This window comes from Capra hircus, chromosome 4 (assembly GCF_001704415.2).
Source record: "Capra hircus breed San Clemente chromosome 4, ASM170441v1, whole genome shotgun sequence".
In the NCBI taxonomy this organism is placed as follows: Eukaryota; Metazoa; Chordata; class Mammalia; order Artiodactyla; family Bovidae; genus Capra; species Capra hircus.
The window spans coordinates 73,987,208-74,001,811 of NC_030811.1; the positions used below are offsets into that span (position 1 = coordinate 73,987,208).

Here is a 14,604-nt window from a genome sequence, read left to right on the forward strand (position 1 = left end):
GTGAGGCAGTCATCACCCATCCACTTCTGTTAAAGTTTAAATACGTAACAGTGTATTAAATTCGCAACACCAAGCTGTAATAAAGCTCTGGACCGCTCTTAGTGGTAAAACCCAGGGCTCTTCATTGTCAGTGGCATCGCGTCTGAGAGACTCCAGTGGAGGGAGAGTGGTGGCGGGTGCCCGTGCTCACTGGCAAGTGCATTCGCCCCTGGCAGGGCGGAGCGCTCGTGCAGCCGCACAGGGTTGGGTGGAGCAGCCGGGTATGTCAGTGGCTGAATCTCTCGTTCTTTTCTTGAGCTTCAGCGCTCCTCCAGATGTGAGAGTGCATGATCTAAAGTGTGGTGTGGGTCCTGACATTGGTGGTTCTGCATTTGTGTGTCAGAGTCCTTGGATAGGCTCCATGGTGGCCCCCAGGCAGCGGCATAAAGACAAGGAAACGTGCCGGTCTTGATCCGCTCCACCAAGCTGCTCAGGAGTGTTCACGTCATGGATGGAAGGAATTCGTGACCTTATTTATTCAGAATGGAGTGCTTTGATACACGATAGCATTTCAGGAAAGGGGTACCTGGTCTCCCCAGAGCCTGAAGGCAAACGCTGTTCCAGGGGAAAGCCATTTGAGGGGACTGGGCTGAGTACTGAGGGAAGAACCCAGAGTTCTACAGTATTAAACATGGACAGTAATAATAAAGGTTATATTGAGAGTAACTCAGAGAGTTGAAACCTGTGGCAAAGTACAGAGGCTAATGTTTCATTATGGTGCGCATTTATCCTGTTGTCTATGTCCTATTTGTTAAAATCTTTTAAGCAGAAATCCTGCAATGAAAGATACTATATTTGCTAGACTCTCGACAAAAGATATTGTATATGAAGAGATTTTTGTGTGTCTTTAAATTGATTTTAGAAAGAAGTATTGAGTTTAATCAGGTTGTAGCTTACGTTGAAGACAATTTGATACATAATAAAAGAGAACGACAACATGCAGAAAAAAAGTCTTACCACGATTCAGAGAATCAGGACCTGATAACTTGCTAGGGGAGCCTTCATCTTGCCTCTTCCTTACCATTTCATTGACCGGCTTCTTCAAGTTGTATTTCCTTGGAAATACATGGATGCTAATCAAAATGGCCATCTTTACAAAATGCTGAGCTGATGTAGCTTAGTGTTAGACTGACAGAAATGCATACGAGCAGATTGAAATGGTTTTGGAAATCAATTAGAGGAATGAGGCGAAACCAAGGATGGTAAAGAGCAATTGGTGCTTTCCATGGATCCATCCCTCAACTTCCGGAGTCTTCTGCCTGCATTGGGCTTTTACCCTTTTCTCTTGGCTTGTGTCCCTGGCAAGAACACTTCTGGGCGTTTACTGTGTGACCCACTCGTTGCCCTTGGGCCAGGCGTGAGGTTTTTCACCCCAATCTGGGATTGCCAGTAGTGTCCTTATTGCTTTCTGGGTGGAGAGGGCAGGCCCTGTTCTGCGTAGACGACCCCCTTGCTCCATGCCAAGACCTGGCACATCTGGGTTCAGCTCAGACCCAGGTCTGGTTCAGGGCAGGGATCCTGAGTTCATGAGCTAGTGCTCATCGCAGGGTAGCCGGCAAGAGGCTTGTCATCCTACTTCCCTCCTTTCTTTAAAAAAAATAATAATGCAAGATGAAGAGATGTGGTCCTGGGCTAAGTGCACTTGCCTTGGTTTGTGCGGAACCCCACCCCAGGCAGATGAGCCTTCCCTTGTGGGTGCCCTCCCTGCATATTGGCGATCAGCAACAGAAGGGGAGAGGGTGGGCCAGTTCGGCCGGGTCTGGAGAGGGAGCGGGCAGCGCAGCAGCCACTGACCCCTGGGCATCGGTGAAGCAGGGATGGGCCCCTGGGGGCCTCCACAACAGCGCACTCTAATATACAAGAGAAGTAAGTATGAGGGAGACCAGAAGTGGGGTTTGGCTTATTCTTTTTAAAAAGAATTCTTTTAATTTGTTTAAATTCTTATTTAAAGTGTATTTTTTTAAAAACATGATATTTGATCAGTAGAGCAGTAGCAGTTGTCATCTTTGTTTACTGTTAGCAAATTAAACTCATGGTCCTTAGACAGTTTTATAAATAAAAGATATAGACTCACTGGCAGAAATGGAAATAAATACCCCTCCTGTCACCTCAGCAGCACCCTAACCTGTACCCTTGAGGGCTGATCCTGTAACCAGGAAGCTCTCCTTGCGAGTGATCTAGGACCTCCTGGCCCAGGGTGATAGCAAGAGGGGCTTCTTTGGTTCTAAAAATTTCCTTTGGTTGAGTCAGAAATGAATGAAGTGATGAGAGTTGTTGAAAGGAACCTCCAGTTACTCAGGCATGAAGGTCTTCCCTCAGGAGGGTGGCAACACCCTCGGTCCAGGCCCAGGCCCAGGCCAGCCTGCAGGTTGCGGGCAGGCTCTGGGCCAGACAGCCCTGGTCCCTGGAGTGTTCTGGCTAGGCCCGCACACAGCTGCTTCCTCTGAAAATATACGAATGTTTCTGAAGCTTCTTTGAACTTTTGGGAAGAAGAAAAAAAAGCCTGATGTTGAGCCTTTAAAGGAGACTCTGGTTTGATTCAGATCCTCATAAAATGTAGATCTCTTGTACCAGAAAACTTTGCTGGCTTGGACCCAGTCTCTGAAGCGCTTAGCATGTCATCTGTTGTATCCTAGGCATTTGAGCTGGCAACGGGAGATTATTTGTTTGAACCACATTCTGGGGAAGACTATTCCAGAGATGAAGGTAAGTATTGTTGCCTGCTGAATACCTCAGTATGGGTCTACAGAGAGTCCGGGCCTTCTGGAGAACGTTGTGTTTTTGCACAAAAATAGAACTGTGTTTGGTTTTCAAACACCAGATTCAGATGCTTTCCCTTAGAGCTTGAAGCCCCCTCAGTCACAGTGACTGGGCAGAGTCTCCCGGCACAGGTGACCCTGCAGGGAGCTTGTGGCCTCAGCCCGCCCCCTTGCAGGCTGGGAGAGGATAGGCCTGACAAACCCGAGGCCTTTCCGTGGTCCTTTTGTCCACTGATCTGCTGCCCATTTCTCTGTCCTGTTGGGGGCTGAATTTAAAACGACGGAATTCTGGCTTGAATTCCATCTGCAAACCTGCCCATCTCCATGCTTACTTGCTTGCAATGCTGGGGTGACCTGGGGTGAGCTGGCCTCAGGTCAGCTGGTTAACTGGCTGTTAACACTCCAGTCCTGAGGCCTGCCATCCCAGAAGCCTCTGCATGGATGTGCTGCAGACATTGTTGATTTGAATCTATTTCTGATTTTTTACTAATTTCGATTTTCCCCCCTCTTCTTTTATCCCATCCTTCCCTCTGCCCCTCCCATTCCCGTATCCTTTTTTTTCTCTCCTCCATAGACCACATAGCCCACATCATAGAGCTGCTAGGCAGTATCCCAAGGCACTTTGCTCTATCTGGAAAATATTCTCGGGAATTCTTCAATCGCAGAGGTAGTACCTCTTCTTTTTGAAAAGCGCCACGATGCAGACAGAAACGGAATAGCAGCTGCTGATGGTAGCATTAATGGTGACAAAGGCATTTGTCTTAAATTCCCAGAGCAACCCAGCAGAATTCTGTGCTGATCTCAAAGTTGACAGGAGACAGCATTTGGCCCCGGCTGCGGCCCCTGTGCTGTCCTCCGAGGGGCCCTGAGGCAGAGCCTGTGCTCTGTGCAGGCGGCGCTCTGTTTCTGTCTGCGCGGGCGGTAGCGGTGTCTGCATGCAGTGTACTGATTAAACTGTCGTGTGTTTCTGTTTTGCTGGCAATGTTTCCCAATGCAGATCACATAGCATTGATCATTGAACTGCTGGGGAAAGTCCCTCGAAAATACGCTATGTTGGGGAAATATTCCAAGGAGTTTTTCACCAGAAAAGGTAACGGTATTTACGTCGCACTGATTTTCAGCATGATCCTCTCCCTAAGGAGACATTGTGCGTTCACATTTAGGCAGTGGATACAGATCTGGACTTTCACACCTGCGGGATTCTGCTGAAGAAACCTCTCAAGAAATAAGGAATCGTCCGATATTTGTGGAATAAGAATTTTGTGAGAGAACAGTCTTCCGAAAATCCTTTGATCTTCTCCACACCTCTCCTTTACACTAAGCACCAGTCCATGTATTCAAGTATTTATAAAAAGAGTTTAAACGATTTTTAGAAACCAGCGATACCTGCCTTTCCATTTTCCAAGTTGTTCCTGGAGCTAGAGTGCTCTTGCAGTGGAGCAGAGCCCTCAAGAGTGGACCTGATGGCAGTCCGTCTGCCTCCTAATTCACAGGCCTGAGCTGGTTCCGTGGGGGGAGTGGGCCTGCGACACCCTGTGTACCTCACATCCTTATACAGCAGATCCTGTTCTCCCGGGCCTCGCCTCACACTGTACTGTAGGTGATTTATTTTAATATTATACTTGCTGATCACCCCTTGGCATGGCCTAGAACACAGCTGTTTGCCCTGGATAGTCCCTAGTTAATGATCAATTTTTAGAAACACCCAAAAGCCCCAGGGAATTTATTTTTACAGAACCTTTCCCCAATGCCGTTGTCTTTCATGTGAGCATGGATAGCCCTCTTAATTCATGTTTTTTCAGCGTAGATTTTCTTTTTTTGTCGGGGGGGAGAAGTGCAATTTCCTTTAAAAAAGAACTTTTTAAAGTTGATGTGGGCAGGACATGGAGTTTCTAGAAATTTTTGCAAGTACTAGATACTCTGTCTTAACTGCTGTAGTCAAATTGATTCTCCAAATTTGGCTTATTTTCCTATGAGATAAGGCATTCTTGCACAGTAATAATGTTTTATGATTCACCTTGGTGATTTCCAGCTAACCAATCCTGTCTTATCTTTTGAATTTCATTTCCCTGTTTTTGCATGAGGCCTGATTGCTAACCATGCCAAAGACGGTGTTTTCCTACTCCACTTACTCTGAGTGCATTGACCAGACTCTTAACTTTATTACGCCCACCCAGCGGGTAACCTGTGAAGTATGTAACTGGATGCAGTATTTTTTCTTTTTTTAAATCTCATCACAGGAAAAAAAATTGTCAGGGGAAAATGTTCTTCAGACATGTATTAGTTTGGTTCTGAGAATCTTGTCTTTGAGTCTGGGTCACTCCAGCAGGTACAAAGGTCCCCTCACCACACACAGACTTTCTCGCGGTCTCAGGTTGTGCTCAGGGCAGCACATTCAATGGCAGAGCTGGGGCTGGAGCGCGGCAGGGGACCGGGCATGGCGTGTTGCATTGTCCCCCAGACCACTGGGGGTCCCTTCTGGGGGTGCGCCCTCCCTCCAAGGAGGCGTGAGAGGGTGTCTGCAACCCGGGATACACTGAGAGCTGATGCCTTTATTGTTATAAGCAGGAAGACACTGTGTACATTGTGAATTTCTGGACAGCAGTATTGCTGAGAGTAGACAATTTCCTAGGAGATTTCCAGAAAATGTTATTTGAACATAGTTGAAGCAAAGGGAAGCTCTGGATTATTTTGGCCTGGGATGGCATAACTTGGGGAGTTGTGTTTATTTTAATCAAGGTAGACTCCTTCCACAGTTTGGAACGTTTTCAGAGCCTGTAGATGGCCTGAGCCCCATGGGGACTTGGCTGGGAGATGACCTGCCCCAGCCACAGCCTTCCGCCACGTCAGGTGCGGGTGTGAGGGGAGGGCGGCCAGAGCAGCAGCCTGATGTGCCGCGCAGTGTGGGCCTGCAGGCGCCCCAGAGGCGGAGGGGGAAGGCCCGGGAGGGCTCTCGTCCCCACCTCAGGATCAGCTGTGCTGACGACCAGCAGCCAGCAAGGTGCACAGGGACTTTTCCTTTCGTTGTGCTGCTGCTGCCCTTGGCTCTGTAGCAACAACGGACCAGCACTGTGCATAGTGGGGGAGAAGCTGAAGAGGGACAAAAGGCGGGGCCTTGAATGAGGAGAAAATGAAGTCAGGCAAATGATTTGAAGGTGCCTCTGCTCACAGCCTGTGCACAAGTTTGCTCATGGAGACCCTGCTTGGAGACCCTTGCTCCTCTTGGGCTTTGCCTCTGATCTGAGCTATAGGCGTCGGGGGGTGAAAGCTGCCAAGTCCCAACCCAGAGCCAGTGGTGGGCCTGGAGCCCTCTCCTCACTGCGCCTGTGGGGCTCCTTCAGCAGATGTTGGTAAGTGATGCTGGGGTCCTGATGTGCCCAGTGGTTGAGTCTGGCTCAGGATGCTCTGTCCAGCATCCTGGCTTTCACACTGGCCTTCCCGTAGTGCCCTTACTCCTCGGACAGCGGGAACACTGCCCACACCCAGAGGGGAGTATAAAGTGCTCGTGTGGACCTTGCTGCTCCATCGTCACATTGTCGTGTGTGTGTGTGTTGTGGAGATTGTGTGGCTGGGCTCTTGTTTGAAGAGCATGTTTGAAGGTGACCTGCGGAGTTGAAGGGCATCTGGCGTCCTCGGTAGAGGTAGACTGACACGGAGCTGACTTGTGTTACTCTGGCAACTAGAGTCCCTTTCTCCTTCCTTTGGATCATTAGGTAGGAAATCCCCTACAATGACTACAATGACTGGGAATGGGGACTGAAATTCTTTCCTGATTATTATTGCTCTGTAGTAACTCTGAAACTCATGAGGGATTTAGGGCTTTCACAGAACTCGTGGGAATAGTATGATGATGAGTGGGAGTCTGTCATGAAGTTGATTTCACTGTGTCCCTTGGGATGAGGGGGATGACTGGCTGTAGTTAAAACGTGTGCTGGCATGCCTCCACCAGTAAGGGGAGTGTATGTATGTTTTAGAAATACTGGGATCTTAAATGGATCCATTTAAAATTTCTTCTAAAATAGCTTTGTGCCAGAACTGGTAGAGAAAGGTGAAATTGAAAACTGCCATTCCTTTGCTTATGCCTCTTTGGAGAGCAGGGGGCTCGAGAGGGCCGAGCAGCAGCCTCCTGCTCTCCGTCCTCCCAGTCCTCCTGGGCAGGAAGCACATCTCACCCCCACCCGATGCTGGGGAGGAGGAGCGGGCTGTGTGCCTTACCGCTAAAACTGAGGCGCAGCTAAGTGGCATTATCTTGCTTAAAATTCAGGATAAAATAACTGCTACTGGTTTGAATTGTTTCTTGGTCAGGCATTTTGAAATTGAGGTGGATTTTTTTGGCCTGAAATGTAATTACTGTTCTCACCATATTAGGATTTAATGTTACAATCTTTCCTTTGAGTGTGGGACTAGCCTCAAAGATATATAAGAAAAGCCATCTTGGTTTGTGTGTCAAGGTGTGGCCCTGCAGAAGTGAGCACCTCTGTGGATCTTGTCCCCCTGCTGACTTGTCTTGGTCTGGGTGTCGGTATGGGTTCCTCCAAACCTGTGCCTGACCCCTAAAGGTGACAGTGTTAGGAGCAGGGCTGTTAGAAGATGCATCAAGTTACAAATGGTGTAGTACCTTATGGAGCCACCTGGAGAGCCCGCTGGCCCCCCGCCACCAGAGGACACAGAGTCTCTGCCCTGGAAGAAGGCCCTCCCCCGCCCACACTGGCGCCTGCCTCGAGGACGATGAGGAGTCAGGTTGTTGCTGTCAGCAGCCTGTGTGGACTAAGGCACGAACCTAGGAAAGTGATGGCGAGAAAAACAGAACAGCCAGCAGCACACCTCATTGTTCTGCCAAACAGGTATTCTGTGGTGCCATCATTTTAGTAAAAGCTGCATATTGAGGATGGAAATATCAGAGGAGATGGTTATCTTTAAAAAGAAAAGGCTGATTGATTCTAGATGAGGGTGTTGAGTGTGCTGTAATATATGTGACTGATAGTATGTGTCAGACCAGAGACCTTTTAAGTACAGTGGGAAATTTCAGAGCATGCACGAAACTCATGTGTAGTCAAAGGATCACATTTGTAGGCACACCTTCAGGGTAAGTGAGGTCCTGCAGAAGGAGCAGAAAAGTGCAGGAGAGGGTGAAACTCAGGAGCTGGGTTTTTAGTCTTTTTTTTTTTTTTTCTTCTGGCTGCATCTCTCCACTTGTGGGATCTTAGTTCCATGACTGGGGATAGAAGCTGGGCCCTGGCAGTGGGAGTGTGGGGTACCAACCACTGGACTGCTAGGAAATTCTCAGGAGCTGGGTTTTAGTAGAGGTACTATTCTTGATTTTTAATGTTCAGATGAAACTTTCTAGGTTGATTTTTAACTTATCTCCAGAATTACCAAAAAATCATCACATTCTCTTATTTCTGTGAAGAGAAAAGCTCCTGTGTGGTGTTTGGCCTGCACTAGCTGGGCACTGCCCCACGTGATCTGCTTAGTTTCAAGTTTAAAACCTTGATCATAGCATTTCCATGTGGCATACGCAGTGAAGACAGGAGGTAGCCCAGGTGCACTTACAGTGGTTTGTAAACTTGAGGGCCGCCTGGCCTGGCAACACTGGGGAGGAAGGCCGAGGCGTCAGTCGAGGCCCTGCTGAGATGGGCCTGCAGGTGCGTGTCGGCTTGGCTGAGCTCAGTGGGCGCTTGATTCTGCAGATAACTAGGATAAAGTGTCTTCATACTTGTGAGTCTTAAAGCCTTTGAAAGATAAACTGCTTTAACTCTGATTTTATTGGGAGCATTAATTCTGTGTTATAAGAAATCTGGTTTTTCCTCTCTGTGATAAACTCTCTCAGGACCTGAGCTGTGTGTGAGTAGGGGCTGGGGCTGCCAGAGGAAGTGGGGTTCTGTCCGCAGTGGGTACATTTGAAGTCTTCACTGGAGTCCCAGTCTTTGCTGTAGGTGGCCTTTGTGAGCTGGAAGCAGGGTGGGAGCGGTCCTTGCACTGAGCCAGTCCTGGTGATGCCTGTCATCCCACAGGTCCCCCCAGGGAGGCTGTGTGACAGAGCCCACCCACGAGAGTTGTGGCAGGAGATGGTGTGATGATGTCACAGGCCATCTGTGTGACGCAGCCCAGAGCAAAGGCACGAGGAAGATAACAAGCCATGTTGAGACTAAGTTTCAGTCACTGTTTAGCTACTTAAATTTGAGCATGTGGTTTAAAAAAAAAGGCAATGAAATTGCTACAGCAAGTTCAGGTAAATTCTGTCATAGTTCATCCCATTCATTCCTGTCATTTATTCTGAGCTCCTCAGTAGTGAGTTGTTTTTACCGCATACTTAAACAGCCTTGGGAATTCTTCTTTAAAGTTATTATTTGGGTGAGTTTTCTGCCAGTTTTTCAGTAACAGTTTTATTGAGGTGTAACCTACATACCATACAGTTCACCCTTTCAAAGTGTGCAGTTCAGTAATTTTTAGTATATTCACACAGTTACGCAAATGTTGCTGTCTAATTTTAGAACATTTTCATTACCTCAAAAAGAAACCCTGGGGTTGTTAGCACTTCCCCTCCATCCTCCCACCATCAGTTCAGTTCAGTCGCTCAGTCGTGTCTGACTCTGCGACCCCATGAATCGCAGCACGCCAGGACTCCCTGTCCATCACCAACTCCCAGAGTTCACTCAGACTCACGTCCATCGAGTCAGTGATGCCATCCAGCCATCTCATCCTCGGTCGTCCCCTTCTCCTCCTGCCCCCAATCCCTCCCAGCATCAGAGTCTTTTCCAATGAGTCAACTCTTCACATGAGGTGGCCAAAGTACTGGAGTTTCAGCTTTAGCATCATTCCTTCCAAGGAAATCTCAGGGCTGATCTCCTTCAGAATGAACTGGTTGGATCTCCTTGCAGTCCAAGGGACTCTCAAAAGCCTTCTCCAACACCACAGTTCAAAAGCATCAATTCTTTGGCGCTCAGCCTCCTTCAGAGTCCAACTCTCATATCCATACATGACCACTGGAAAAACCATAGCCTTGACTAGACGGGCCTTAGTCGGCAAAGTAATATCTCTGCTTTTGAATATGCTATCTAGGTTGGTCATAACTTTTCTTCCAAGGAGTAAGTGTCTTTTAATTTCATGGCTGCAATCACCATCTGCAGTGATTTTGGAGCCCCCAAAAATTAAGTCTGACACTGTTTCCACTTTTTCCCCATCTAAGTGATGGGACCGGATGCCATGATCTTCGTTTTCTGAATGTTGAGCTTGAAGCCAACTTTTTCACTTTCCGCTTTCATTTTCATCAAGAGGCTTTTTAGTTCCTCTTCACTTTCTGCCATAAGGGTGGTGTCACCTGCATATCTGAGGTTATTGATATTTCTCCCGGCAATCTTGATTCCAGCTTGTGTTTCTTCCAGTCCAGCATTTCTCATGATGTACTCTGCATATAAGTTAAATAAGCAGGGTGACAATATACAGCCTTGACTAACTCCTTTTCCTATTTGGAACCAGTCTGTTGTTCCATGTCCAGTTCTAACTGTTGCTTCTTGATCTGCATACGGATTTCTCAAGAGGCAGGTCAGGTGGTCTGGTATTCCCATCTCTTTCAGAATTTTCCACAGTTTATTGTGATCCACACAGTCAAAGGCTTTGGCGTAGTCAATAAAGCAGAAATAGATGTTTTCTGGAACTCTCTTGCTTTTTCCATGATCCAGCAGATGTTGGCAATTTGATCTCTGGTTCCTCTACCTTTTCTAAAACCAGCTTGAACATCAGGAAGTTCACAGTTCACGTATTGCTGAAGCCTGGCTTGGAGAATTTTGAGCATTACTTTACTAGCATGTGAGATGAGTGTCAGTCCTGGTCTACTTTCTGTCTATGACTTTGCCTATTCTGGATTTTTTCATATAGTTGGAATCGTAAAGTATGTTGATATTTGTAATGGCTCCTTTCATTTACTCTCATGCTTTCCAAGTCCATCCACGGGTAGCATCAATCAGTACTCCATCCTTTTTTTCGTGTGACTAGACCACCTCGGATTTTCCCGTTCATCAGTTGATGGACATTTGGGTTGTTCCCACCTTTTGGCTGTGAACATTAATGTACAAGTTTTTGTGTGGGTATAATGTTTTCATTTCTCTTGAATGTGCATGTGATATTTGAGTTACAAAGGTTTTTACTTTTTTATGAAGTTTAGTTTTCTGTTTCTTAATTTTGTTACTTGTGCTTTTGATATTTTAATCTAACATCTAAGAAACTCTTATCTACTTCAAGGTCATGAAAATTTATTTTTCTGTTTTCTTCTAAAAACATATGGCTATAGCTCTTCTGCTTAGGTCTAGGATCCATTTCAGTTAATTTTTATTTATGTGGGAGGTAGGGTTCATTTAGAATTTGACCTCGAATATTTACTTACATGTACTTTGTAGGAAATTATTCAAAATTTTTAAGTTTTTTGTCTTCTTTAGTACCTGTATCTACTGATAGATTTCCTTTCTCTGTGTATGCTACTGAAATTTGTCATAATTTATTTTATATCATGGTTTCTTTTTTAGTTACCAATAATACAGTACCAGGATTTTGTTTTATAGTCCCCTGTGTGTGCTATAAAACCTCACATGCTTGTATGTTTAATTCTAGAATGTTATAATCTCATAGGCAAAATAGTACATTTTCCTTCATAAATCATCTAAAATAATACTCCAGAGAAGAGGAACAGAAGTGTTTAATATTTTTCCTTAGCAAGAACTCATAGCCAGGGGTTGGCATGTGGAGTGGCCCACCTGAACCTTTACTTCAAGGGAGGGTCCCTCTTTCAGGCCTGTTGCCATTAGTCTTCCTCAGTGTGTGTGTGTCAGGGAGGTTCTGCCCACAGAGCAGGTCAGGAAGCCTGAGAGGCAGCGCTGCCCATCTGGCCTTGCTGGCACCCAGGTGGCCTGCATGTGTGTGAGAGCTTGATGCCTAGGGACGGTTAAGTGTTATTCGGCATTCTTTAAGAAGGAAAAGGTTGGAAACGGTTTAAGAAGTAAAGACTGTCACAGTCAAGTGTTTTGGTATTGGCACAATTTGTTTCAACAAAACATATCTTGATATATTTTCCTAAGGGAAAAAATTGCCAAGGTGTAAATCTATTTGTACAATAGGACAGATAGTAAAAAAAATTTTTTTTAATGTTTTAGTATCTGATGGTTTTATTTTTGTTTTGTATTAGACATGGTGTGAATGGGGTGGCTGTGTTTCTTAAGTGTTACGAGTCAGACTGGAGCTGATGAGTGGACTTGAGGCCCTCACTTATCAAAGGAGCCTTTTCTTGGCAGTTCTAGGAATGTGTGTTGCTCAGTCGTGTCTGACTCTTTGCGGTCCTATGGACTGCAGCCCATCATCCTCCTCTGTCTGTGGGATGTCCCAGACAAGAATCCTGGAGTTGGTTGCCATATCCTTCTCCAGGGGATCTTCCTGACCCTGGGATTGAACCCGTGTCTCCTGGGTCTCCTGAATTGCAGGTGGATTCTTTACCCCTGAGCCACCAGGAAGGCCACTGCATGTATGAATTTGTGTGAGTTTGGGAGCTTAGGGTTTGTTTTTAAGTAACTTCTATCAACTGTTTATAAGATAGCGCTGCTGCTGCTTATGCAGTTGAACACAAGTTGTACATACGATGACAGGGTGAGGTGAGTACATTACCTGTGTTTCTTGGCATTGTAGAGTTTTCCCACCTACCTTCATAATCCACATATTTGTTCATTTTAGAGGCAACACACTATTTTATTATTGCAGTATTGCTGTGTATTCAGTAGCTTTGTTCATTCAGTTTTCTGTGTGGGTTTACCTGGCCAGAAGTATGCCAGATACTCTAGAATTTCTTTTAGAATCATCTTTATCAGTTTATAGTATAGCTTTCCCGCCTTGTATGGTTTTCCTGTTACTATGCAGATTTTAAGGCATCTCTCATGGTGAAGCAGCTCTCCTTTCATGGAAGATTGTGTGTACTTGGATGCCTGTTCATGGAGCTTAGTCTGAGAACGGCATCCTCAGGAGTAGATTCCCAGTTCTGAGCAGCTTGTGCTCAGCAGTTGCTCTTATTTGCAAACCTGGAGAGTGCTTATTCCACTAAGTACAGAAGAATGTCCCCCATGGAGCTGGTTTTGCCATGTGGTGTGTGTGCTTCCATAGTTTGCTCTAACGTTGTCCTGGTGACGTCAGCAGTCACTACAGAATCAGCGGAGCTGCATTAGAGAGGATGCGGAAAGAGGAAGAAGCGGCCTTAAACAGAGCTTAGGTCTGGGGGCGCCTGCTTTCCATCTTTATGGCTCTTTGAAAATTACTCTTGGGATCATTTGTAGAACATAGTTTTGGTTTTTTGGCCCTGCCAGGCAGCATACAGACCTTAGTTCCCCAATCAGGGTTTGAACCCATGCCCCCTGCACTGGGAATGTGGAGTCTTAACTTCCAAACCGCCAGGAAAGTCCCTAGAATGTAGTTGACTTTTGTTACTACTTAACATGTGGCCATACAGTTTCCACCATGTTACTGAGTAATATTAAATAATATTCATCAAGTATATGTACGGGGTCTGGCTGTGTTTTTGACCACAATTCTCTGAAGACTGAACACATAGTTTTGTGAGTATGTAATATAATTTTGCAGTGAGCATATATGGGGGCCAGGGTTTATTTCCCTAGGTAGGATTCCTACAGCAGGAGTTCCTGGGTAAAGGGGTGGACATTCATTGGTTGCTCCCACTTACGCGTGCAGAGACTGTTGCTCCTCTCAGGTGGCAGGCGGCTGCCGCTTGGTCTCCATGCTTGGCTCTGTCCCTGTCCTCACGTGGGAGTCAGGAACTGACCTAAACCCTCTCCCTTTCCCAGAGAGACAGTCTTGTGATTTCTTTGTTCAGAACTGTGTGCACATCATGACAACCCTGTAGACAGACCAGTTCATAAGAATGTAGGTTGAAAGCATCTTGGCCAAAAGGCAGTCGTTATGGGGTAATTACAAGTGGTTTTTCCTTTTGTTTTTTTTATATTGTGATACTGTCTTTTGGGATATTCTTTTACCATCTCTGTGATTAAAGAAAGAGGAGGGGTGTGCATCTACTCTGAGTCACAGACCAGGCCTCCTGAGAAGACCTTTGTGAGCACAGGCCCAACCCTCTGTGGGCACATGTTGTGTGCTAGCCGCCTGCTCTGTCCAGGCCACAGCGGGCATCCCTGGAGGGAGCAACTGGCCCAGCCCGTGTGCGAGGGGCCTGTCAGCAGCCTGGGCCCCAGGGCATGGAGGTGGCCTCGCGGTGTGCAGGTCCTGTGGGACCTTCTGTGAACATTTGCAGCAGGGAAAATGAGTTATTCTTCATGACAGTCATCCTGTCCTTTCTACTTAGAATGACTTTTTTTCCTATTATGAAAAAGGCTATTACAGTTCCCAGACCATTTACTAGCATGTCAGTCACTCTGTCTGACATGAAGAGGGCTGTTCATGACTGGCACTTTTCATACTGCAGTTAGAACATTTTGAAAAGGATAACTTAAGGCTTTTTATAAATTGATGTCTGATATATTTCAGAGCAGATTTGTGGAGATCAGTGGGATTTTGATTTGGGTGGACTCTAGAGTTGTGCTGTCCAGTGGCTACTTGTAGCTATTTAAATATTAAGCCTCTGTTCCTTAGTCACCAGCTCCATCCCGAGTGCTCAGTAGCTGTGTTGAGCTGGCAGCGGCCATATTGGACAGTAGAGAGAAAGTGCTGATACATCTCTACCATCACCCAAAGTTCTCTTCATTAGCGCTCTTCCAGATGGAAAGATTACCCTTTCTTTTCATGGTAACCTACAGAAAAAAAG

At 46.2% G+C, this 14,604-nt stretch overlaps 1 protein-coding gene across 9 annotated transcripts in view; it reads left to right on the plus strand.

The window, feature by feature from the left end:
• Positions 1 to 14,604, plus strand: part of SRPK2 (SRSF protein kinase 2) — a 243,859-nt gene that overhangs the window by 225,743 nt on the left and 3,512 nt on the right. For 4 of the 9 annotated variants that reach the window (XM_018047250.1, XM_018047251.1, XM_018047254.1 and 1 more), the window contains 3 exons: positions 2,676 to 2,745; positions 3,373 to 3,465; positions 3,796 to 3,888. In XM_018047250.1, the coding sequence (XP_017902739.1) occupies positions 2,676 to 2,745; positions 3,373 to 3,465; positions 3,796 to 3,888 (256 nt within the window). The remainder of the gene's footprint in view (positions 1 to 2,675; positions 2,746 to 3,372; positions 3,466 to 3,795; positions 3,889 to 14,604) is intronic. The other 5 variants (XM_018047252.1, XM_018047257.1, XM_013963257.2 and 2 more) reach the window with 3 other exon arrangements.